Source organism: Apiospora marii, assembly GCF_038362585.1.
Source record: "Apiospora marii strain CBS 49790 chromosome Unknown utg000006l_segment0_segment0, whole genome shotgun sequence".
NCBI lineage: Eukaryota > Fungi > Ascomycota > Sordariomycetes > Amphisphaeriales > Apiosporaceae > Apiospora > Apiospora marii.
Genome location: NW_027117378.1, coordinates 1,563,923 through 1,589,127, shown reverse-complemented (window position 1 = coordinate 1,589,127; position 25,205 = coordinate 1,563,923). Strand labels below are relative to the sequence as shown.

The window sequence follows — 25,205 nt, the reverse complement described above, 5'->3', positions numbered from 1 at the left end:
TTTTATGGCCGCCTAGGAAACTCCAATGCAATGCATTAATGGATACTGCCCATGTTTCCCCTAAGCCAATACAGTGTACAAGTGGTAAATTTCAGGAATCAGAGGATGGGTCGTCCTAGACCACCTTCTTCTGATCAACCTAGTAGAGTGCGTCAGTATAGATAGGTCGTGCGCGCAGGGGGGCGGTAACTCACCAAAAATTCCCAGATCATGCGAGCCAGGTTGTCTGGCAGCGTGAAGAGATCAACCGAGAACTCGCCCATCTCCATATCGTTCTTAGTGTAGGTATCGTCGTTTTTGTGGTCGTGGATCATCTGGATAACGTGCAGCAAATCGTCCTCGTCAAGCTTCGTCATGGCATCGGCCATCTTCTCGAAGTCCCATTGGTTTTTCCGCTTCTTGCCATCGTTCGCCTTGCGAACCTTGTTGACCTTGGGATCCTCCTCGGTGCTAACGGGGCCGGTCTCGCGCAAGATGTTGAGCAGGGCCTGGGAGGGGTTCTTGAAAGTAACGGTCTGCATCACTTCGTATCGGGGCGACTGGAAGTTCAGGTCGTGGTACACAGTGGTCTTGCCGCCCTTCTCGGTAGTGAACATGTCGATGGACATCTCGAACTCGCCCCATCCCTCATTCTTACAGGTGAACGGGGGCTCGGTGAAGGCTAGACGCAAACTGTTAGTGACACAAAGACATACAGTAGCTCGAGCATGCATGGGACGGTAGACGACGTACTCTGGTTGGGGTTGGCGAAGGACGGGTGAAGGTTGTAGGTAACCTTGGTGAAGCAGCTGGCGGGATGCTCCCCACCCTCGGCGTCAGTGAGATATATCTTGACGCTCCATTCCTTCATAGGAAACTCCGGCATAGGAGACTCCTTGTCACTGTATAGGATAGCGTTAATAGGCTGCGCGGGTGTGGTCGGGGGTCGAGGCGCGTTCTAGTGCGCGGAACGCGGTCTAACTTACATGTTGCGCTGCTCGGTAACGAGCTTGACCTTGCGCTACAACGCCAAAACGTATTAGCATCATTATACGGAGACTCAATTGATGAGATGTGCCTCAGGGAAGCCATAGATTCCTTACCTCTAGCTGCATGTTGGGCGGACTGGAGGCTGGCTTTCGCTTGAGGCCTGCACTATGATTCTCGGGTTCACTCCTGTCGTCCTCCAGTCGCTTCTGGGAGCGCGTACGAGTAGGCCGGGGCTGAGTAGCCTTGCTTGAGGTCATGGTTCCGGTCGGATCAAGGTTATTCCGCGAGTTACCCTTGCACTGAAGTTGGGACCTGGATCCTGGTACCTTCCTATGCGAAAAGAGTCCGTGCGTTGGTATGGAGTCCTGCTTGACTTTCTGGCTTGACGTATCCTGATTCAGAAAAAGTCCGTGCGCGTGGCTGAAGCTGGGATGGCATACAAAACTTGCAGGGATGGAAGATAGGTGACGAGGTGGGTAACGAGATATGTTGAATTCAATGCAGGTCAAATTGTGGCTGTGCGAATCAGGAAGGTGCGCTGTTGGTGAATTGGCATTGAAGTGAACCTACAAGATTACACGATATCAGTTCAAGCTTCAATTTTTGGGGGTAAATCAATCTCCCAGGCTCTGTTCTGGGGCATTCAAGGGCTCTTCCAATTATTAAGTTTCAGGTTCCACTAGGTTGTTCTTGACTGCCAAATAGTATCTATGATTGAAGATTGAGATTCTTCATCTTCAACACATTCAGGTTTGCAAAAGAGAACTTCAAATGAGACCATTTGCATACAATATGCAATTTGGGAAGACTCCTTTGCTGAGCTTTTCCAAGGGTTTTGATTGTTAGTCGGAACATATCACCATTCATCAACCATATTGTGTGGGCAGGCATCCGAATCAAAGGGAGAAGAAGATGGCTGCTTACAGCATCAACAATATTGGAATGGTCATCAACTTTTTGATTCACTGGACTTGCATATGACATTTGGTTCTTTGAATTGATACATGTTTCTAAGGCACTAGACATGCAGGTACGACGCACTCTTTTCATGAGTTGGGTCCATGTCGAACATATGAGCCCATCACCTAGAATTCTCACCATTGTGAGTCATCCATACATTAGGTACAAAAGGCATACCCATCTCTTACTACGAGAAAGACTTTTGATTCATTTTGGAATGAGAATCACTTCAAGTGTCACAATCCTGAAAAGGGCAGCAGTACAAAATATGACCGGCATCTCGGGGCTCAGCATGAGATATTCAATTCCAAGAGAGATATGGCCTAGATTAGAAGTGGCACTACCTAGATTCATATGGATTACCTGTTAGCCTCAGTCGGTCCGGCCCCGAGCCCAAGGACGCAAAATAAGATCGTCAAGAAGTACAGGGCTTTGACCGGGGCTGCCGCCAATACGGTGTCCACCACCGGAACCCGGCGACGGCGTGGTCTCACGAAACCCGTGACTGCCAGGCTCACTCCATCAGGCTCCACACTCGCCGTTTAAATAGACTGCTCCTCGCGGCCGGCCTTCGGCGGGGCTTAAGGGCAGACAATCTCTCCTGCGAAGATGGACAGGAACTCTGTGTTTTTCAGCTGGTTTGGTGGATACCTAGCTATTAAGATCAGATGTGATGGGCGCTAGACTGCATCCGAATACTATCACAAGGCCTCGATACACCATGTTGAAGGACCGATGGGGGCTTCAGTTGAATTACATTTCAGTTCAGACCTGAAGGGATATGATATGACCAAATCGCTCTCCAATACGTACGTTTCTCCATAGCACCAGATCCATTCAAATTCCCAGACTGATTTGTCACCACCTTCAAGTTGAGGCTGTCACATTCGTGAGCATTCGTTATCATGTCTTGCCTATGATGTTATTTTTATGTCTGTTCGTGTTCAGCTTCGCCGTGGTTTTGCTCAAGCCTACTGAGAAATGGTAACACAATGATGTACATCTAATGATACAGGAAGTTCGCAATGTTGTGTAGGCAAATGGCACCCGTACTTATTGCCAAATAGCACGTTATATATCACCACCAAACCCAACGGGACGTCTCCGCCCACTGTTCTCGGGCAAGATCGCCAACGCCTTGTACAGCTTACCCATGCCGTTCGGGCCGCGGTCCACTAGTCTCTGGCAGGCCTTCTCGATCTCGACCTTCTTCTCGTTCCCTTGGCCTTGTCCGGCCCGCTTCGCCAGCATGTCTGCGCGCTGCTTGATACCCATGCCCTCGAGGAAGTCGGCCTGCTGTACGGGGCCGTGAACCTCAACACCCTCGCTCGCCTTCATGGCCGATTCGGCGATGGCGAGGAAGTCCACGTCAGCACTCAGGTCGACGAGGCCGGGCTCACTGAAAGAGCTTACGCGCTGGTGCTGCTTGATACCGCGGAGCGAGTTGACGGGGATGGTGTCGCTGGGGCCGTAATCGAGGACGAGGGCAGCGCCGGATGGCTTCTCCTTCGGATATTGGGGTGATCCACCGATGCGAGTAGCAAAATCAGAAGCGTAGAGGGAAGCGTCCGGGCAAACTTCGATCAAAGCATTCGGGCTGGACTTCAAGGCCCGGTACCGGGATGATGTCTCGGGAAGGTAAAGTGAATGGCGGGTTGAGGAGGTTGACAGCGTAAGCTGGAAATCAGGAACGGGCCCTCCCTGCTGCTCCGCCTTAGGTGTACCAAGGGACTGGTGAGTAGAGCCTGGCGGGGTGGGTGCGACAACCATCTCCCGCCATTGGAGGCTTGGGGATGTTGCGTTGGGCGTTCTCGGGTTTGGGCCCGGGGTCGAAACAGGGGATGGGGTTTTTGTTGTTGTTGGAACTTCAACGACTTGGAATGCGTGGATGGGCAGCGCATCAAAGAACTCGTGAGCTACAATAAAAGGGGTGCTGTCCGGCTTTTGGGGTATCGACTTGATCGTCTCGGTCCAGACGATCGGCAAATCGGAATACTTGGAAGTGCTGTGGTGTCCTGCTTTGGACTCTGTTGACTGCGCACCTTCACCACACAGCAGGTTCTTCTGTGCCGTCCTCAGCTCAGCACTGGCTTCAACCATGTATACTGCATCAATAGCGGACGCCATATCCTTGAAGTTCCGAATCGTCTGAAGTGTATTAGCAAAATCTTCATGGTGGTGCAGCGGTACACGGTAAATTCAAGATTGACTTACACGCAGGATATCATCCATCAAAGTACCTCTCCCAGGGCCGACTTCAATGAGCTCGACCCCCTGCTTGGGACGACCTTGAGACATCCATTCTGCAACAAACCAAATACCGATAAGCTCTCCAAAGACCTGAGAGATTTCGGGAGAGGTGATGAAATCTCCCTTTCGTCCGAACTGGTCACGGCCTTGTTCAATGGCTCCGGTATAGTAGCCCCCAATATCTCCAGTAAGACACATGCGCATGTAGCTCGCCAGAGGGATCGGTCCAGTGATCTATAAAGAGACTTAGAATTCAGATATTCCATCAATAACACTAGACTTACGTTGATCGCCTCGGCTAGCTGTTTCGCCAGAGGGGTCGACCATTTGCGACCGCCATCCTCGGTCTGTCTAAAGGCCGTTGTGGCACTGAAGCTTCTTGAGCCGCGGTGGAAGAAGCTAGGGGCGGATGGGATGGAGAGCCGGTTTTTCGGTAACGTTCTCAGCCCTTGGCGGGCTACAAGTGTAGCAATTGACCTCATCTTGGTCAAGTTCGACATTACGAACTTTCCATGACAGAAACAACAGTTGGAGGGATTTTAAGCGCCTTCAATGGCAGGTAGCTAACTTATACAAAAATCACAAAGAGTGACGGACACAGAGAGCTATGATGAGACGGGTGTGTGTAAATTATTATGGGCCCTGGAGATCTCCAACGCTAGAAGCTCAAGCTCTGGCTCTAGAGCTGCAGCACCTTCCGTCAACTGCCCTGAACCGCCAAAAGTTTTGGGCCGAGCATTTCCCGGCATCGCGACCTTGACGTAACGCATCTCTGCGGCAACCAGTCTTCCCCTGAACACATATCTCGCTTGTTACCTTTTGCGTCCATACATATTGACGAGCCTGTCGTAAAGTTGCAGCTTGCGCCACCAACAACCAATCCTGGTGCAAACACTCGGGCAACGGCCCACCACTACCGAGGCGAGGGTGTGCCCCTGACGTTTATACGGCTTTCAACACCAACCATGGCGAGCAAATCGCGATGGGCCGACACCGAAGAAGACGCCGAGCTGGAGGCGAAGCTCAAGCGCGAAAAGGAAGAGAAGAAGCGCCTCAAGGCCGAGAAGGCTCGCAAAGCTGCTGAGGAGGAACAAAAACGTATAGCCGCCCAGGCACAACAAGCACATGCACAAGCACAAGCCGAGCAGTCACGGCAAGAGCAGGGACAGCCATTAGACGAACCCCCTACGAAGCGGCGGCGACTCACACCCGACGGCGATGGCGGCAACAAGACAGATAAGGGCAAAGGAAAAGAAGTAAACGCCGGCGACAGCACGGGGGAGAGCAGCGCGAAGCTCCTGCGCTTCGAGGCGCCGACGTGGAAACCCACCGCCAGCGTTGAGAACTACGACAAACTCAACGACATCGAAGAGGGCACCTACGGCTGGGTGGCGCGGGCGAAAGACCTACGGACGGGCAAAGTCGTGGCGCTGAAGCGGCTCAAGCTCGACGAGACGACCGGCGGCGGCGCGACGAGCCAGGTCGGCTTGCCTGAGACGGGGCTGCGCGAGATCCAGATCCTGAAGGACTGCTCGCACCGCAACATCGTGGGCCTGCACGAGGTGGTCATCAACGACGCGGCGGCGACGCGCCCGAACCGGAAAGAGCCCATCGAGGCCGTGTTCCTGGTGCTTGAGTTTGTTGAACACGACCTTAAGTCGATCCTCGAGGACATGGCGGAGCCGTTCCTGGCGTCCGAGGTGAAAACATTACTGCGCCAACTCGGCGAGGGCGTGGCCTACCTGCACTCGCACTGGATCCTGCACCGCGATCTCAAGACGTCCAACCTGCTGCTCAACAACCGCGGGCAGCTCAAGATCGCCGACTTCGGCATGGCGCGCTACGTCGGGGACCCGGCCCCGCCCAAACTGACGCAGCTCGTCGTGACGCTGTGGTACCGGTCCCCGGAGCTGCTGCTGGGCGCCTCGACCTACGACTCCTCGGTCGACATGTGGAGCGTCGGCTGCATCTTCGGCGAGCTGCTGGCCCGCGAGCCCCTGCTGCAGGGCCGCAACGAAGTCGACGCCCTTTCCAAGATCTTCGAGCTCTGCGGCGTGCCGACCGAGGAGACCTGGCCGGGCTTCCGCCGCCTACCCAACGCGCGCAGCCTGCGCCTCCCCTCGTCGTCCAACGCCCCGGCCGCGGTGACGGGCAGCATGATCCGCGCCAAGTTCCCGCTCCTGACCGCGGCGGGCTGCCAGCTCCTCAACGCCCTGCTGTCCCTGGACCCGCGCAACCGCCCCACCGCGGCCGACATGCTCCGCCACGAGTACTTCGCCCAGGACCCCAAGCCCAAGCACGAGGCCATGTTCCCCACCTTCCCCAGCAAGGCCGGCCAGGAGCGGCGCCGGCGCAAGGAGACGCCCAACGCGCCCGGCCGCGGGCAGAAGGCGCCCGCCAGTGTCGACTTCAGCGGCATCTTCGCCGGCCGGGAGCGCGAGGAGCGGGGCGGCGGGTTCAGTCTGCGGATGATCTGACCAAGTTTAATAAACCCCAACCAAACTGGATCAAAAGGACATACCTAGCCTCAAAGTAGTATATAACCGCCCTTCCCATTTTATCTGTGACATACTAGATGAACGCTGCTGCTCATAGTCAAGTCGGAAGAGCATCGTTCGTCGTTATAAGCGCTGGTGGTCCGGAAAATACAGACGTCAAAAGCAGTCCGTATGTACAGAGTATCGATGTCACACGGCTAGATTTTGGGTGCCAAAGGTAATAGATTTTGGTAGGTGCATCATATTAAGCTATGTGTAGGTAAAACATGCGTCCCGCCGATGGCTCATATTTGTCTCTAGCAACAGTTGGTCGTTTCCATATCTTGCGTTACTCCAAGACGACTTTCGTCGTCAAGAATATGTATTTTTTTAGTCGCCCCTGACATAAGCCCCTGTCCATCCTATCCTCACAAGATATGTATGTGTAGCCCAAAACGCGGACCAAACATCAAATATTATAGACGCCCCAATGCAACATATTCAACCCCAATTCTCCGTGCTCCGTATTACCAAATTTGTATGAGTTTGCCCAAGATGCAGAGCAAGATGCTGCTGTCCTGACCATAATATGCACAGTTTGAAAAAGTTGTGGAAACCGACAAAGACGTCCCCGCACGCCCGACCGTGTGTCGGTCTATAACAGCTGACCAAAGCCTGCCACGAACCACGTGAAGCTCAGTATCGTAATCACGCTCATCGACATGGCGAAGCCCAGAGCCTTGGCGTCCAGACTGGCGGCACCGCTGCAGGTCGCGCACTTCCACTCGTTCAGCGGCACGTAGTCCTGGGGCTGGTACAGGCCGAACCTGAAGCCGTCGAATGTGGAAAGGTAGCCAGCTTCGGCCGTGGCCTTGACGTCTGACTCGGAGTCGTAGATGAGCAGGGTGTACTCCGCAGTCAGCAGCTGGTTCTGGACGGCCGTCTCGGCGTAGGCGTGCGTGTCCCAAGTGTAGCTGCCCTTGGTCTCGTAGGTCATGTTCTGCGTCAGAGTCCACGTCCTGGAGGCGGTGCTGCAAGAAACCAGAACATCAATGGCTGTGGGCGTCGCTTGCAGCGACGTGTAGTTCCATCCCCAGGTGATGGTCTGACCAATCCTGTACAACTGGGTTCCCAAAACCGCAGCGGGTGTCACCATGGAAACACCGCCGGCCGGATCTTGCGGGTCAAACGTCTCGTGAGTCTTTGTGCTGTTGCCGGTGTGCGTGGCTTTAGGGTCGCCGGACTTGGTGATTCCGCCCGTGTTCAGGTTCGTTGTCTGAGGCTCATCGCCACCTTTAGTGGTCGAAGGCGCGGGCTTGTCAGTAGCGGAGGGTTTGGCATCGCTCGTTGGGTCTGCAGTCTTGGCGGGTGCTGTAGAATCTGCGGAATCGTGTTAGTGTTTGCTCGAGGCTCTATTTGGTGGAGAACATGGTTACGCAACATACCTTTGGGAGACTCCTCTTGCCGTACGACAAGGGCGTCGACTTCAGGAAGCCAGCTCGGCCATGCTGAGGCGGTAGAGGAAAAGGCAATAGCGGTGGTCAAGATTTGACCGAAGCTCATGGAAGCCCTCATGTTGTTGATTTTAACGTCTATGTCTCAAGCGCTGGAATGGCGGTTCGGCTTTCTCCCACACAGAAATGTGAGGAGAGTTGGAGGTGATATGGGATAAGTCGAGTTTGACGGTTCCCGTTAGGCTGGTGGATGCAACAGTGCCCCTGATCTTCGAGAAAAGCTGTCGTGACACGTCCGAGGAGTACGAATAATTGTCGTGGACGGGAGCTGTTGTGATTTGGCTGGTCTTAGTTGCGGCTGATTGCTGCTGCTAGGGCCTCCTGATTCTCGCCGGGCGTTGGGAAAAACAAGCCACAGTACAAATTGCGTGAACGATGGACAATATCACACGGACAAGAATCTCCCTTGCGAATTATTAGGCGGCCGAGAACAAATGGTGTACTTGTCTCGGATATAGTCGAAGCGATTGTCAGAAAGAAACGGAATAATAAACAGCAGAATAGCGAACGGCGGGCAAAACAGATACGGATTAACCCAGGGTTGAACGACAGATCATCAGGAGTTGACGAGTTGGGATGATGATGAGATGGGGAGACAGGATCTCGTGGTCAGGGAAATTCGGGACGGGAGCGTCTTTGAAGGTAGGCTTAGACTTGGAACCTTCGCTGAGGGGGGCTTAGAAGAGACGGGCTTAGGTAACGAAGAAGGGGGACTGAGAGCCAGCTGGACTGGAGTCGGGGGGTTCCATGCATTAATGACGGGCCAGTGAGGAGGGTGCAAAAAGACGCCGCTCAGAGTGTTATCCAGCCAGCGTCTGGGATTTTCGGGGCTTTCTGGGCCAAGTCAGTCCCTGGATTCAGTGAACACGAGAAGCTGTGGCCCACCTGCGGTACGTCCTCAGGCCCAGACGGGCTTGGTGCAAGAATTCTGGTGGATGCTCCGTGATGGGATTCCCGGCTTCCAGAGTTCTTTTTCATGCAAAGTGAATGAACCTTGGTCTAACTTGGCGGAAAGGTGGGCTGCGCTTTGCTTGTTGGTAATTCTTCAGGTCGAGGTCGGGTCGGGGGGCGAGGACAAAACAACGGAAATCTCAGGTTTTTGTCGTGCCCTCTCCGCAGTACTCTGTCTTGTTTACAATTGAGCGTAGATTGATGCATGTGTCGGCCGTTTTGTTATTTTAGACACGCAAGCCCGCCCAGCCAGTCCGAGCCATCTGCCATCTGCGCTATGGATGGAGAGGGCGAGTGCGAGGCACAGAAGGGCGAACCGCTAGTCGACCAAGCGACGGCGATCTGGGCTTGGCCAAGATCGTATTTGCTCTCTGCTCTGCCACTCCTACTCCTGTTCGTCCATCAAGTCCCGGGGTGGGGCGGGCAAGACGCATCCAGCATCCTGCATGCATGTGGTTCGGGTTTGGGCTGGTTTTTTCCTGTGTTCACTTGTCCACTTCAGCTGCTTGGTGGTGGCACTGGCTGGTCTAGCCTGTGCCAGTCGGTCGGTCCTCTGTCCAGCAAAACCGCCGCCTAAAAATAGAGGCGATCTCCTAGGTACCCTAAGCCGATCATCACCTCTTCGTGTTCCCTGTAGGTATTTATGGCCTCACCCACATTTCTCGATTGAAACTCCTTGAGCCTCATGAATATGTCGAGGTTGGTGTAGGACATCGTTTGCCATCTGCCAAAAGGACGATAAGAATCTGCCTCTCATGGCGGGGAGCTTTCGCTCGTGTTGCCTGCATCATTGCGTTTCATTGACACCGTTAACCTGCAAAATCCACACCGTCAGCACAGCACAGCAGCAATGCAACCCGCCATCTGACCGAAACGCCCATCCGGGGCTTGCTGCAGGCACCTGAGGTACGTACGCATGCGACGAATATGGTGCTGCAGCTGCACACGCAAAAACCCAACCTCGCCCGTTCACTTCGATGCCTCTCCCTCAAGCAAGACGCCCGATTCTGCGAAAGACTGACTGGTGGCGGATTTATGTTTCATTTTTGATGAACTGACATCTTTCTGCCTGTCATGTCAGTCCGCATCAGGATCTGAATCTGGGGGAGAGTGTAAAGGCCATTGAATGATCCAGGCCATCAGCATCCAGGGGTGCAGCAATTCTAACATCGGAGCAAATCTATCATCCATTCATTGTCCAGCCAGTTTTGTCTTTGCGAAAAAAAGGCTTCGGACGCAGCCATGCGCGATGCAGCGGTTGTGGAATCGGACGATCCCGCCCAATTCAAACCCAGTCACAACAACGCGCAAACCTTTACTGACACAGAGAGAAATATTGCTCATGATTGATTGAAGCTACTTAATTCCAATCAATATACCTATACGTGCCGCAATACATATATTGGACAGCTCTGTTGTCGAAGGCGTCAATCCGATGCAGGAAGGGAATTCGCGGCACAGACCCCCAATGCATCAATATACTTAAAATTTCGTCCAATATCCAAGCGATGCTTTGGCTCGATTCATGACTCTGATCATTCAGAGAACAGAACGAACATCACTCAATCATACATAGTTTCCCAGCAATGTCCAATTAGTACGTCCTGCATTTTTTTTTTCTCGACGCAGCAGGGGTTTTCGAGGGTTGTCTCGTCTTCTTGACCTTCCCAGCGCCTCGATAGTGTTGGCCCAAAGTTCACAACCGCCCTCATCGCCGAGTCAGCCCCATAAGGTAAAGCAGCGAGCTTCATTCACTGAAATATAGTCCATTGTGATGGCAGCGGACGAAGCTAGTATGGTAAAAACGGATACAGGGCCTGGTTCAGAAGGTGTCATATTGGCAAATTTGCCTACACTCCCGCTCTCGTGATCTGGTGATTTACCAGCTCGCCAGGATAGAACAGATGGGAAACACTTGCTGTTTCCACTGCCGCAATGTGCATCAATACTCGAACAATACACATCGTGCCCGTCCTTAGCTTTCGCGACTGCAGCTATATAAGTTGGGAGTCAAGCAAAAGCAGACACGCTTTCGCACCTGGCGAAACGCTTTAAAGGGGGCGGGCGGCCACTTTTTGAGCACGTATCATCCAACACCTGATCGCGCGATCCCATGTGTTCCTTCGACATTTGACGTTTGTACGGAGTATCATGACACTGTTTTGTATCAGATACTCAAGCCAGCCAATCGCCTGTTTAGTTGTCACAGAAAGGCATCTTGGGCCAGTCCTCTTCACCTTGAGGGCTGCACTAACGAGGTATGTAGGTATGTAGGTTAGTCACGCTCATGGCAGCTCTAAATCGTCTTGCTTGGAAATCTGCTCAGTAAGCCGACGGGCAATCGCTAACTTGAGGTTGGAAGATTTAGCACTCGTATAGGCATCTATCCAATAGGAACACGCACTCGCACTCCTCATAATTAAACGCACGTACCACTACTTGCTATTACCTAGAAATCTTTAATATATTATTTTCGATTTTTATTTTTCTTTTCCCTATATAAAAAGGGAGTTTATTAGCTTAAGAATCGTGAATTTTTATTAAACCCCGAAGAGAGTTTGAAATATGTATTTTATATTGAGGAGCGCGAGACGTATTGTGATCATTATTTCTTTTCGTTTCCAATGTCTCATGCGTAAACGGTACGGGAACCATCTGGCGATCCAGCTACTGACTGGAAAGTTGGACCTTGCCGGCACCGCGAAGGGCGCTAGGTGTAGATCAAAACAGGACCCGAACAACAGGCTAGCAACTTGGTGGGTGCTTCTCAGCAGTTGGTTCGTCATATCATTTTGTCGATTTCCGGCTTGCAAGAAGAGCATATGGAGCCGCTGGAAACTGGTGTTGGGAATCCGAATCCGAATATAGAAAATTGAATCCCAATAATAAGCACTGGAAATAGGCTGTGATCAATACCCAAAAGAAGCGAGGATAGATATGGCAACCCAAGAGCCAACCTTTGCCGCCGTTCACTAAGCATGTTGTCAAACCAACCTCTCCAGGCCTGAAGAGGAAAAGGTGCCCTGGAAACGACCCCTCTGAGGCCCCGGTTTACTAGGGGTTTACTTACTAGCAGGGGCGGCTGCAGTCAGCGTCAACCTTATCTGCCAAAACAGTGAGCCAAAGGCCCCACCCCCGACTGCACGGCGGCCACCACCACCACTAACACCCACTGACACCACCAACCGCGACTGCACTGCTGCTGGCTGCTGCTGAAGCTTGAAGCCCAAGCTCCGTTCAAACAGAGGCAGAATCAGGTGCCGTTGCCGCCAAACGGACCAAACGACGAATCAACTGGCAGGTCCAAACGATCTGTCACACTGCCATTGGCCATTCTTCTTTTTTTGTCTCGATTCCTGCCTGCATGGGGAAGAAGGGAGGCGTCACACGAGACGAAACGAGGGAGGAGGAGATCTTTTAGGGTTGATCTCTTTTCGATCGTCTATTCTCAGTCTCCCTTCCATCTCCCGCATTCCTTCTCCATCTTTGTGATCAATTCCACACCCGCGCTCGAGAACGATCAAGTCAATTGCGGCTTGATCCTCTCGACGACGTTCCCCATAGTTCAAGATGACGGCGGCTACGTCAGGCACCGTTACTATCGACCACGGCTATTTTGAGACTCTGCTCCGCAGGTAAGTTCAGCCCTCGGGACCTGGACTTGAAGCATGCCCCCAAACTAGACCCTGGCAGCCCTCCCCTCCATGTCTCATCGTGAAGCTTTCCCCTCGCCTGCGGGCACAGTGAACTGAAACCTTTTGCTGCGGAGGCTGACTCGTAGTATAGGGCCAATGTTGTATGTTTCTCTCCCCCGAATGCCAGAGGACACGATACGATACGACTCGATCGATCTGCTAGTCATTTGAAACACTATTCTAATCCAACCGTTTGCGTAGAATACCAATGACTTCGCGGCGGCCGCAAATGGCAGTGCGGCTCAAGCTCAAGACTTCACCATTGTCCCGAATGTCGAGTATGAAACACTTCTCTCCATTGCTCACAAGTTCTCCCGCCTTCGTCAGAACCTGATCAATGGCGGCGTCACGGAATCTACCATCGCTGTAAGTTCGCATCATCCACATGCTGATAGCCTACGGATAGGCACATGATGGATCCTTTTGAGCCATTCTACCGGCTTCCAAGTCCCACGTGGAACTAATCCTTGCATAAAGGTCCTAAGCCAGGAAGCCGAAGCCCCGCTTCCTGATCCCGGCACTCGTGGTTTGGCGAAACCGGAGCGAGAGAATACTGACGACGGCGGGGTCGCGCTCAACCATTCTAAGACTTCGTACACTTCGTACAATACCTCCAGCCACAAAGCGGACGGGCGCACTCATACATCGCACAACGGTAACGGTAACGGCTTTGGTAATGGTGGCCATCATGGCGGGTACGGCGGCAGATCGTTTGGCAACCAGCAGCAATGGGCCGACGTGGATGTCCCCGGCGATGACTTCTCGGCCTCGTACTCCGGCGAAGGATTGACCCCCGAGATAACCCATCATCAGACATTTGGCCAGTTCGGCCAGCATGCCGAGGTCCAACGACCTCAATATGCCCGGATGTGCAAGAGAACCGTTGTACTGGCTGGACTTCCCGACAACACGAAGCACGAGGATGTCACCAGAGCTGTGCGCGGTGGCCAGGTCCTCGAGATTTATATCCGATCACACGAACACATGGCCATGGTTTCGTTCTTGCGTGAGGAAGACGCTGTACGCTTCTACGACCATTCGAGGCGCTATGATCTGTATATCAACAACAAGCGGGTAGGTGAACCCGGCTTCCCCCTGCAATACGATTGCCATGCAATAAGCTAACCACATTCATAGGTCTTCATCAAGTGGGCTGAACGGCACTTTCATCTTGCTGGCCATGTCGCACACAAGATCGTTCAGGGCGCGACCCGCAACATGGTCATCCGGCGCGTTGATCCAAATCACACCGAGGACAGTATCAGAGATGATCTCGAACACATCCACAATCTGATTGTGATCAAGATCGAGTTTCTCGGGGGCAGCTGCCACATCAAGACCAACTCCGTTCATAACGCTATGTTCGCTAGAACCTGCATGATGAGCCGCGCGTAAGTATCACGAGTTGCTTCCCCGATTCCACAGATATGCTAACAAAACGGACAGCAAGTACAAAGGATCCAAGATTGATTGGGATCTGGATGAGTGCGCGCAGCCCCTGAGGGTAGATCAGAAGCCGCTGGCGCCCCCCAAGCCGCAGCGCGTTCCCTCGCCGAAGAAGCCTGCCGTGAGCATCAATCGCTTTGCTACGTTGCGTCTGGATGATGAAGACGATGAGAGCGATGATAAGTTCGACACCTCATCTGAGTTTCCTGCATCCACAACGGTTGGGGTGACGGCTTAGGTCGTGCCAGGAAAGCAACCGGAGCCGATTCATTCTCATCCCTTAATTGTACGACTACTGCGCGACCATGAAGCATCGGGTCCTCCCCCGACAAGGCAGAGCCATTGAGGAGGCGGCCCGTATGTCTCGTGTAGTTTGTGGCTACTTTTTATTGACTGTAGGGCGGCGTCGAGGAGTCCGAGGATGGTTTAATAAGGATACCCAGAATTGTCAAAGATTGTTACAGCAGCATGCTTTGACTCGATGTTAGGGAGCTGACAGGGACGGTTGCTTGAAGGCAAGGACGGAAAATTGCAAATGCGAAATAGTATCAACTGTGTTCTTGTGCATTCCGAAACAACACGAGTCGTTTCAGCCATCTCGAATGGCTCTACCTTTGACTTCATTGGGTTCAATTGACGATGTGATATTTGCAATGTATTCTTCCGTGCCATGTTCCAGCACGCATCAGTCACGTTACCGGTAAAGTAACGAGCTGCTTGAACTAAATGTACCTACGGTATACCTATCCCATTCCAACCCGAGAATGAATGTGGTGATCGGACTGCTGATAGTTGGTCTTTTCGATGAATATATGAACGATAGAGGGTTCCCTGTGGGTTATTCATGCATGGCTTGGCATCTCCCTCCGCCTCTCCATCAACTTAACCCGGCCATACGGTACACTAGAGACGAAACTGGGGTAGTAGGGGTTCGTCGCTAAGCGCTTAAAGGGGTTGTTTGCCAGGGAGATGCCGACAAGCAACGCAAGGAAACAAACAAAACGTACAGACAAACATTGATACCGACCTGCCTTGTTGGGAAACTCGGTGGTCTTGTGGATCAGCGAAGGTGTACAGGCCAATTGGGGACGACCAGTAGGATTGGCCACCAAGAACGGCAGTTTCCTATGTGGGAAAAGGATGGAAATAACTCGGTTCCGGAATCCTTCCCATGCACCCAGGCGGCGGGCGGCGACAGCGATATCAACCTAACCAGATATCATCAGCTATATGGCTACTTGTCGCTCGGCCCGGCCAGGGTGTGGGTTGTGTAACCATCCTTTAGTCAGTTTAGATAGGCTGGTAGGTGTGTGATCCGATGTGACATGTTTCGAGGGAGGTGCAGCAGGAATTGGGCGGTCGCGTGAGAATCGAGGCTGGGCTGGATCGATGATAGTCCCATCCATGGCCACCGTTCAAGGGGGGTGGTGGCGTTGTATACATGAAGATATGCGTAGACAGGTATTTCGTCTGTTGGATACTTGCTTGCTTGCTATCTGACGTTGACGAATCGATCGAATCATTGTAGAAGAGAGAGGGGGTAGTGTGGCTTCGCTCTCCCCGGAAGGGGTGTAGGTACATAATACGCCCTGGGCAGCAGAAGCAAAGCGACTGACAGCCTTCTTCCCTCCTCCCTTGCGATGTCTGATTGTCTAGCCGGGAATGGTATTGTTACTGCATTTGTTCGCATCACACACACACACAAATACATACACACACCTTGAGAGGTTCGTTAACTTGGGTGTGCCGCTCACGATGATGATGATGGTATACACACACACACTCCGTCCGGTCTTGGTAACACACGTCCCGCTCCTTGACGGCCCATCCCAGGTTTTCCCCGCGCGCCAATGCTGACTGTCTGACGCTGTGCACACACACACACACACACACACACATTCATCAATCATACGTACGTAGTAAGCATTATCGCCAATGATGGACATGTAAGTACTTGCTCGACTCAACGAGAGAAACCGATACGCAATTGTTTAAGCATCAAGCCATGTATCTCTTGACGGTTGATCAATCATTTACAAGGCTCCCCACGTATTTGAGCAACCCAAGTCAAGAGGGAAAACTCCATTTAGGGAAGAAGATTTCTTTCTAGGTGCAACTCCATTTTCGAAGTTCATCAACGAGCACCAATGGTCCACAGCCACAAGGCTTAGTACTCAGGGTCTCTTGTGTATGTGTATCATGGAGCAACTACCGCGTCCACCCTCCAGTTCCTTACCACAGACGTACACCTCCATGCCTCAAGAATGGCCCATGGGTGGTACGTCTACGTTCAAGCAGAGGGATTCGGGAGAGTCTGGAGTTGCCGAGGCAGCTTCCATTGCCAATGACCATGGTACTGGTGGGAACTCGCTCTTCGACCTTGTTCTACTACGAATCGTACATCCAGCAATGACTGTTCTGCATGCTAATTATACTTACAAGGGTCTAAGACTGGCAAACTTTCAGTGACCGACTGTATGTGTATCATGTAGCAATCACCACCTCCACCCTCCAGTTTCTCATCGCAGATGTACACTTTGTTCGGTCCATGTGGCCTTTAATGTTGGGTCAGAATGAACCTGGCAAAAGGCCGACATGCCGTAAAAGGTAGAGCCGAAGGGGCAGTTATCACCCTCGTTCCTTAGGGCCTTGTGATGTGGAATAGCCTGCGGCACATGCTTCGTTGATAGTTTACCGCTGCTCGTCTACTAGAGCTCGATGGTACGAAAGAGACAGCGCCAGAAGAAAGATGGCGAGCTCGCATGCCCTATGTCGAGGAAATGTGCTGCATCCGCTTGCGAGAGATCCCGAGAGCCAGGTGACCGGGGTAGGTGACGAAAAAGGGGCCGACAAAAATGACAACTTCGCGGTTCCGGGCAAACGTGAATCTTCTGAGACGATGGGAACAAGTCATCGTGCGGATTATAGGATTGGCGAAAAAGAAAAAGAAAACGACGCGAGCAGGATTTGAACCTGCGCTCCCGAAGGAAATAGATACCTGGAATCAGAACTTATGGATTCAAATTCTAGTCTATCGCATTAGACCACTCTGCCATCGCGCCTTTTGATGATTGGATAAAAAGTAAATGGCGTAACAGAATCTATACTTTGTGGGAAATTGTGGATAGCATTATTGAACTCGCGCTCAATGGCCACACGGGAACTGGACGAGAAGTCGCAGACGGCGGTGGCCGGCAAAAATACCGTCCCAACATACCTCGTGCGCATGAGGTGGATATGCGGTCTTGTCGGGTTCGCTTGTGTCTCCCCGGCCACGGCCGCCTACGGGTGGCTCCGAGCCCACGACCTCCCCTCCCCTCCCCTCCCGTTCCACGCCCGACAGTATCAACAAGACTCATTCTACCGGTATACCTCGGACAGATTATATATCCGTCCCCCCAACCAAAAACGACTGACTGGGTCCAGAGAAGAACCACGTGAGCCTGGGCCTACAGTAGCTCTACCGCCGGGAGCGGCCTTTTTGTCGATCCCTCCCCTCGGGGTTGCGGGCTGCAGCATGCACGGCATCCCCCCATGACGTCGGCCTCCTTGTACCTGCCCACCCCCCTCGATGTATCTATCTACTTGTTGCGACTCAGACACCGGTACGCGCCGAGTATACTGCACCCCACAACAGGTGACAACAGTCCATGTAACGGTAGTCGACGACTACATAGCTAGCGTACCGGTCCTGAGGAGGGCCTGGCGGGGCCTCCCGCAGCACGAACTCGTGATATGGATACAACATCCCAACGTCTACATACGCCGACGGAACCAGAATGCCCGAGCAGAACCCGAGGACTATAACCAACCCACACGGGAATGGATACCAGACGCGGCAATTGAGACCTTTTCGGGCTTACCAGAACCCAGCGATGACGACGGTGACTAAGAACGGCGGACACTGAAGGGATCGGCATATGGGACATGCCCGATTTGGGTAGATGAGTAATATGCGAGTTTCCTCTTTTCTATATGTATTCTTCTTGAAGTCTAGTTCTGGGTTGATGAATCCCACCGTCTATCATCGCATCCTCCTCTTGTTTGATCGACATTTTAAATGCCCGACGAGGAGCCGATCTGATCGGCCGTACATCATCTTCTCCTTTGAACACCACGTCGGCGCTGCTTTAGCATATGTGTAAAGAGATATGGCCCAGCTATTAAGGATATACGTCAGTAAGCTTATGCTTATCAGGCAGGGAAGGGAGAGGGGTGGAGGACGCAGGATGGTCGCGTGCAAACGATTTCCGGATGCGGAAAACCTAAGCAGGAACCACCAAACCAAGCCTTGTCCGCATATCGCATATCGCAGCATATCACTTACCTGGTAGATAGGTTAGCAACCCCAGGAACAGATAGCCCCTATACACGGGCCCGACGCCCGCCGCCGCCCCTTGCACGAGGGCGAGATAGACGAGCCAAGCCTCGCTGACGAGGCCGACCGGGTAGAGGACCAGAAACGCGTTGTACCGCAGCCACTTGATCCAGCCAAAGGGCTCGCCCCTGAGCAGCTGCCCGACGAAGAAGGCATACCGAATCATCTCCGAGCAGCCCCAGGCCAGGACGCACCCCAGGAAACCCGTTGGGCCACCACCACCCCCTAGGCCCAGGAGGCCGCCCTCGTTATCGGCCCCTAGGAAGAGCTCCGGGAACCGCGCCATAACGGTCCAGACCTGAATCGCGGGCGTTAGCATCACTAGTCTGCGCTTTGGCGTAACTCTGATTCTGGGCAGTTCTTGGGGGAAACTGTGCAAAAAGTGAAACACAATCCACGTTACACACACGTTGGTCCTGGGTGCCGGTTATCCCGAAAACCAAGACATGCAGACTCACCCGATGCACGCAAAGAAATGCATCAAGAATAGAGCAAAAACAAGACAGAGAGGGTGAGGTTGAGACTTACCACCAGGTTCTTCCCGCCAATCTGCAGCGCCGTGGTCGCCGCCGACGCGCCTACGAGGCCCAGCGCCGCGTGCGCCACCTCGAGAAACGCTAGGGTCTGCGTAAAGGCCAGCAGGGGGAACGGCAGCTGCCTGTACAGACTGCCGGCCGCGGCGTCATCATACTCGTCCGTGTCGGGGCCGAGCACCAGCACCCTCACGGTGCGGAGCGTGAGATAGGTCCACAGTAGGAACGAGACGGCGTTGTAGGTGATGAGGTAGATCCATTTTTTCGTCGTCTCGTTAATGAGCGCCATGGTGCGCTTTTTTTCTTCTTCTTCTTCTTCTTCTCTCTCTCCTTTTCCCGCCTCTCGGGGGTAGTGATTAGTAAATGAGTCGCGTTTGCGTGCGACTCTTTTACTCTCTTGGGCTTATCTTGCCGCTTGATCGGCTCGTTTCCCGTTAAATCCTTTTGCTTTTTGCCGTTTCCAGCTTTCTTGGTCCAATCCAAACAAAGCCCAGCCGCAGCTGTTCAAGGCGGCACACGGAAGCGTTTTCCTTATCTCCCCGTCCGTCTCAGCCCCAAGGCGCGCACGGCACAGCTGCGCCCGGGGTGCAGAAGCTATGTAAGCGTGTATGTACCGGAGTAACACCGTGCAGTCGCTAGGTAACGACCCGCCCGAGCAAAAAGCAGGCCAAGGCAATAGATAAGAAGCAACGCGCAGCAGCAGCAGCAGTAGCACTACCAGGTATGTCGTATGCAACGCAGGGTACGTATCTATGATTTTGCGGGGAGAGGCAGGAGAGAAGGGGAGGGGTGTGTTTGGGGTTGGTTCCCGCAGATTAAAGGTGCGGAGTTGGCTGGTACGGAACGGGTAGTGGATGGAGAGGCAGGTATATTTGATACTGATCGATCCCGATATTGCAGTGTAGATAGCGGTAGATAAGTAGTGATAGTAGTGTAGCAGCAAGTAAAGATAGCCCACATCAATGGGGGAAAAACCGGAGGAGTATGTGTATCAACAAACCAGACCCAGCGAGGTAGTGGTTGTGCTTGCGAGCTGAGGCGTAGTCCGTCCAAGTACGGTTAGAGTAAGCGGCTTGCGGTGTCTATCTTGACTTCGCTTCGGTGTGCAATCCGTCAGGTGACCGAAGACTGGCCAACACCAACACTCTTGACTCCTCTGCTCCTTCTGGATAAACGTTAGTAGGCCAAGAGGGCCGGTACTTGCAGGTACGGTAGTATCCGTCGTGTGCTAGAAAAACAAAAAGCAACCCTGACTGGCACTGACTTGCGTATGCACTAAAAAACCAAGGCCGTGGTTGCGTCACGGATCGACTTTCTCCAGGATTTCGATTTTTGGATTTGGAGAAGATGCCCACATGGGTTTTGGCCAACTTTCAGGCAGCCAAGACTCCAAACTCAAAACACACGAGAAATGCAAAAAGCGGTCAAATCAGGCAAATCATTGGCTTGTAGCAAGTGTCAAGGGGATGGATTGGATCCCTGAGGATCGATCCCCACAGATGGCAATCTCCATGAACCACATGCCGCCATGGGCCCCATGCTGGTGCTGGTGCTGGTGCTGGCTCGCCAAGTAAAAAGGGTCGCCGACAATGCCAACAACGAACAGTTCAGGGGAAATGTATGCGGGATAAACGGCACGCTGGCTTGATGACTGCGATTCGGCCATGGCCAGAAGGGATTCTCCTTGCATTGGCAATCGGCACACCAAAGCAAAGAAAGACATTGGCCCTCTCTCGATTTCTGCAGCGGCATTAGCATGCATGTCATCGCAGCCTTGGCCAGCTGGTATCCCTAATTGGGAAAGCGACACTTACACGTAGACACAGGCAGACACACGATAGAATACCACGGGGGAAAAGATCGATCGATAGAGAGAGAGAGAAGATCACCGAGAAACCTCGCCGACTTGGGCACAATTGTATGTGTATTTTTTTGATAAATTCCAGGCTAACGATAATAATTCCATTGCGGCGTCAAGCCTCTTCTGACAAGAGAGCGCCAACAGGGTATCTTCGATTCCAAACGCCATCGTCACGCATTTCTCACGTATACTGTAAATTCGAATTTTTAAACCTTGCTGGGTTCCCTGACGTTGCGTCGGAGACCGACCATCTGTAAGATTTCGGTGAAGAATCCCACGGGAGGGTGGGTGAAGGATGCCTCGTATGCCTCAATGATGGGACGATCCCACACGATGTCGGCTTCAAGAGGCTTGACGAATGAGGTGCGCTTGACCAGCTTCCAGAAGATGAACATCACAGGGGCCAGAATCACCATGATGTAGTTTATGAAAAAGTCCTGCGCGTTCCACGGCTTCAAGCTGGTGTAGCCGAAGCAAAGGACTACACACATCTCGAAGAAGAGAGCAATGTAGGCGCTGTAGGGCTGGAACCAGCCAGTGTACGGGAAAGACTGGCGGTCGATACCCTGGGCCATGCAGGCACGGTAGAAGAAGATGTAGGTGACACACATCACAATGAAGTTGATGATACCACCAGCAGTAATCAGGGTCACCAACCATGTCAGTACCTTGCTGCTACCGCTGCCGAGAGACAGGAACGACAGAATGGGGAAGCACATGGTGATGGCGAAGCACCAGATAGGGACTCCGTTCTTGAGGGTCTTGCGGAGGAAGTGGGGCGCGCGACCCTCAAGGGCGAGACCGTAGAGACTGCGTGTGGCGGCATACTAGTGGAAGGTCAGCAAACTAACAACCGAGCAGTTGGGGAGAAATTGGACTTACGGTATAAGTGTTACCAGCAGAGAAGATACTTGTAAGCATCAGGGCGTTGGTGACATCGGGAAGAATGCCGATTCCAAGGTTGTTCATGGCAATGACATAGGGCGAGGCAGCAGCAGTGCCGGCTCCTTCACCGTTGCCGTCGTAAAGCTCGACGAGGGCCTTGGCGTTGTAGGGAACAACGATGCCGACGCAGAGCGCGCCCATAATGAAGAACAGTCCAAAGCGGTAGTAGACGGTCTTGAAGGCGGTCTTGATGTATACGCTCGGTCGCTTGGCCTCAGCGGAAACCATGGAGATGTATTCGGGTCCGACGATGGTGAAAGCGGCGCTCCAAAGAGCAGCCAGGAATCCCTCCCAGCGGCCCAAGTCGCCGGTGGAACGGTACTCCTTGAAGGGACCGGGGTCGCTCCACTGTGTGATACGGTCAGCGAATTACTCTAGCCACCAACACTCAAAAATTGCCGGTCGGGGGAGTGATCAAACTTACGTGGCGGAATCCGTAGGCATCGTGTTGCGGGTTGCCACCGCACATAGTGACGAGGGTGAAGCAGAACAGCATGACACAAAGGATGAATTTGCCTCCGGAGAGCCAGAATTCAGCCTCGCCGTAGGCTCGGACAGCTACCATGTTGAGGGCACTGGGAAGTTGTGTTAGTACACCCAGTCCTCCGAGGGGGTGGCGTTAGCATCCGGGGACAAGGGACTTACGCATAAAGCACAATACAAGCGCAGCAGACGGCGGCGGCAGGAATGTCGTCCCGCCAGAAGGACAGCACAATGGTCAGGGCAGTGATCTCAAAGGGAATCAGGAGAGCCTCGTAAAGGAAGAAGTTCCAGCCGGCCATGAAGCCGAAGGCCTCGTCGACCCACTTGCCGGCCATTCGGATGAAGCCTCCGCTGACGGGCATGTAGGTGGCCATCTCGGCCATGCAGTTGTTGACGAGACCGAGGACGCAGCTGTACAGGAGGTAGGCGAGGAAGAGACTGGCGGGGCCGCCCTTGTAGAGACCTTGGCCGATGCTAACGAAGAGGGCAGTACCGATAGAGCCACCAATGGCGATGAGTTGGATTTGACGGTTGTTGAGCCGGCGAGCCAGGCCGTCGGAGTTCTCGACGAGGTGGCCGGTAGCAACATCATCGGAGTTCCGTAGGTAGCCGCTGCCGGCTTCCTTGGATTCGGACTTGTGTGAGGAGGGAGCCATCTTGTACCGAGTGAGACAGGTGGAGGTCGAGATGGGATGGGTGAGAAGAGTGAAAGAGGAAAGGTTTCCAGACGGGGAACCGACACGGGGAAGACGGCGTACTTATGCAGATTCAGAAATTCCAAGATTCGCCCACCACCTACGTATGTTACCTAGCCTGCTTGCAGAGTGAGAAAGAAAGGACGGCACCACTCTTGGATACTCCCAATGCGCACGCCTGGGATTTGTCGTTTAACCTGCGTTACCTCCCTCTTCTCGCCCTCAGAGTCGCGCGCAGGCGACGGGATTGGACAATCATGGGAAGAGTGGATGGACAGGGGGACATGGGCAGGAGCTGCAGGGATGGGGGGTGTTGTATTTTCCTCTGGCAGCTAGTATCCGTTGGGTTGGGGGGTACCGCTGTAAGTAGAGCAGGATGTACGGTACATACGTGCAGTAGCCAGCGGAGAGGGTACGGAGGGGGGAGCCGACTGGGACCACTGACCAAAATGGGAGTGAACAACCTATCAGAGCCAGTCCAGCGTCTGGGCCTATGATCAGATTGCTACGAGAGGCTGATCCGAAGCTGACTGCGCTTGTCGCGTTATCTAGTGTGGGTGGGAAAAAAAAACCACAACCTCGAACCAGACTAGCGACATGTGCAGAGGGAACATGCATGGGTAAATGGCCGCCCATGTAAGGTAACTGATAAAAAATAATACAATCCCATTTTACTTTGCCCAGCAGAAACATACCCTGTTCGCATCCTGGTCGCATCCTGACTTACCCCACGCTGGAACGTGCATCTACTGGAAGATGACCTCTTGTAGTAAGCGTGGCTGGCAGTGGCCCATCTCTCCCCGTTCCAACTGTTCCAAATGTTTTAGTCTGGGTTGCGCTGGACAGGGGGCCAGTTCCTGCAGTGGTCACTGTGTGGTGCAGCCAGATAGATCCTCATCGTACGCACGTATCATAGCGTACATAGGGCGTAGTACGTATAGAGTAGAGGGGAAGAGCGAGAGAGGGTTCGGCGAAAAGACGTAGTCGGTATGCGATGAACCAGCCGCCGGGCTGCCAGCTCTTCTGGCTGGCATTTTGGCGCAATTAACCTATGCATTCAATTAAAAGCCCAATTGACGGGTTTTGCTAGACCACTAGGCCTGCACCGTCTTTTGTTCCTTCTGCCTTCCATTCATTACCTGACAAGTTACTGCGACTTCTCCTGCTTCCTTCCTCCCTGTCGGTCTGGGGAAGATTCCTGGACTAAATCCAAACCAAGACACCAGGCGGTTTCCACCCCCAGAGAGTATGACGTAGGTACCAGTCGGGGCATCCACCTTTATTTTGGTACGAGCATGTTCACGTATTGACCCTCGCTTCGTACCCACCCAGATTTTCCCACGCACAACGATTTGACCCTTGGCCCCGGCGCCGAAGCTAGCAGGTCTTGGAAGTTCAACCCTGGAAGGGTTTGATTTTAAATGTCGCAATTGGCAAGCCTCCCTTGCAACCCAACCCGCCTCTGATTGGGCCCTGGGCCAAGCCAGTTTCTGCCGAACCATCTTGGCTCGCAGTTCTCAGCTCCCAGAGGCCGAGCAGACTGTGCGTGGCAGACGCAGCCAGAGGTAGATACATGATGGGCAAAAAATCGTCCAATGTCAGAGCATGCTTCCGACGCGGGCGGTGTTGCACCATGCGGAACCGAATTGCGGACTCGCCGAACAAGAAAATTCGCCCAAAAAGCCCAGCCTGCTGGCCTGCCTGTGGACAGAGTTGCAGCTTGCAAGATTTCCGGTGTGGGTAAGGCTGTTGATCAAGTTTGTCCTTTTTTCTCTTTGCTCAGACACCTAATCTAAAACCATTTTCAATCACGTGTGGTTCGAGTAAATCAACCGCAATTGGCCAATACCAAAAGAAAAACATCTGAAAATGGGGGGTAAATCGGATGCATGTATGTAATGGAAATAGCTGTGCAAGGGTTTATTTTTTGGGAATGCAGGCAACGATACAGTGAGCCCATCTAATAAAATTTTGAGGCCGAAACACCCAAGTTAGCGACCACCGTCACTCAGAAGCCCACACTTGAGCCTTCTGACCGCATTGCGGAC

General features: G+C 53.1%; 8 protein-coding genes across 8 annotated transcripts; 3 read left to right on the top strand and 5 right to left on the bottom strand.

Annotated features, from left to right (window-relative positions):
* Positions 1-115: 115 nt before the first annotated feature.
* Positions 116-1,226, bottom strand: PG985_010229 (uncharacterized protein; the record flags this gene model as incomplete). Its single annotated transcript, XM_066829997.1, has 5 exons — positions 116-139; positions 195-661; positions 733-881; positions 966-1,000; positions 1,083-1,226. 5 exons carry the CDS (start codon positions 1,224-1,226, stop codon positions 116-118), a joined length of 819 nt encoding a protein of 272 aa, XP_066682387.1.
* Positions 1,227-3,000: 1,774 nt separating this feature from the next.
* On the bottom strand, positions 3,001-4,661 carry PG985_010228 (uncharacterized protein; the record flags this gene model as incomplete). The annotated part of the gene is made up of 3 exons (XM_066829996.1): positions 3,001-4,077; positions 4,144-4,413; positions 4,464-4,661. 3 exons carry the CDS (start codon positions 4,659-4,661, stop codon positions 3,001-3,003), a joined length of 1,545 nt encoding a protein of 514 aa, XP_066682386.1.
* A 483-nt stretch (positions 4,662-5,144) lies between these two features.
* PG985_010227 (uncharacterized protein) lies at positions 5,145-6,656 on the top strand (the record flags this gene model as incomplete). The annotated part of the gene is made up of 1 exon (XM_066829995.1): positions 5,145-6,656. The coding sequence occupies one exon, from the start codon at positions 5,145-5,147 to the stop codon at positions 6,654-6,656; it is 1,512 nt and encodes a 503-aa protein (XP_066682385.1).
* Positions 6,657-7,311: 655 nt separating this feature from the next.
* PG985_010226 (uncharacterized protein) lies at positions 7,312-8,231 on the bottom strand (the record flags this gene model as incomplete). The annotated part of the gene is made up of 2 exons (XM_066829994.1): positions 7,312-8,036; positions 8,102-8,231. The coding sequence occupies 2 exons, from the start codon at positions 8,229-8,231 to the stop codon at positions 7,312-7,314; spliced, it is 855 nt and encodes a 284-aa protein (XP_066682384.1).
* Positions 8,232-12,691: 4,460 nt separating this feature from the next.
* PG985_010225 (rna recognition motif containing protein) lies at positions 12,692-14,500 on the top strand (the record flags this gene model as incomplete). The annotated part of the gene is made up of 6 exons (XM_066829993.1): positions 12,692-12,756; positions 12,908-12,917; positions 13,018-13,182; positions 13,294-13,890; positions 13,954-14,207; positions 14,263-14,500. 6 exons carry the CDS (start codon positions 12,692-12,694, stop codon positions 14,498-14,500), a joined length of 1,329 nt encoding a protein of 442 aa, XP_066682383.1.
* Positions 14,501-16,461: 1,961 nt separating this feature from the next.
* On the top strand, positions 16,462-18,154 carry PG985_010224 (uncharacterized protein; the record flags this gene model as incomplete). The annotated part of the gene is made up of 4 exons (XM_066829992.1): positions 16,462-16,659; positions 17,293-17,344; positions 17,391-17,699; positions 17,862-18,154. 4 exons carry the CDS (start codon positions 16,462-16,464, stop codon positions 18,152-18,154), a joined length of 852 nt encoding a protein of 283 aa, XP_066682382.1.
* A 427-nt stretch (positions 18,155-18,581) lies between these two features.
* On the bottom strand, positions 18,582-19,462 carry PG985_010223 (3-hydroxy acyl-CoA dehydratase; the record flags this gene model as incomplete). Its single annotated transcript, XM_066829991.1, has 2 exons — positions 18,582-18,938; positions 19,169-19,462. 2 exons carry the CDS (start codon positions 19,460-19,462, stop codon positions 18,582-18,584), a joined length of 651 nt encoding a protein of 216 aa, XP_066682381.1.
* Positions 19,463-21,240: 1,778 nt separating this feature from the next.
* PG985_010222 (General amino acid permease AGP2) lies at positions 21,241-23,118 on the bottom strand (the record flags this gene model as incomplete). Its single annotated transcript, XM_066829990.1, has 4 exons — positions 21,241-21,861; positions 21,917-22,327; positions 22,404-22,554; positions 22,625-23,118. 4 exons carry the CDS (start codon positions 23,116-23,118, stop codon positions 21,241-21,243), a joined length of 1,677 nt encoding a protein of 558 aa, XP_066682380.1.
* Positions 23,119-25,205: the final 2,087 nt, after the last annotated feature.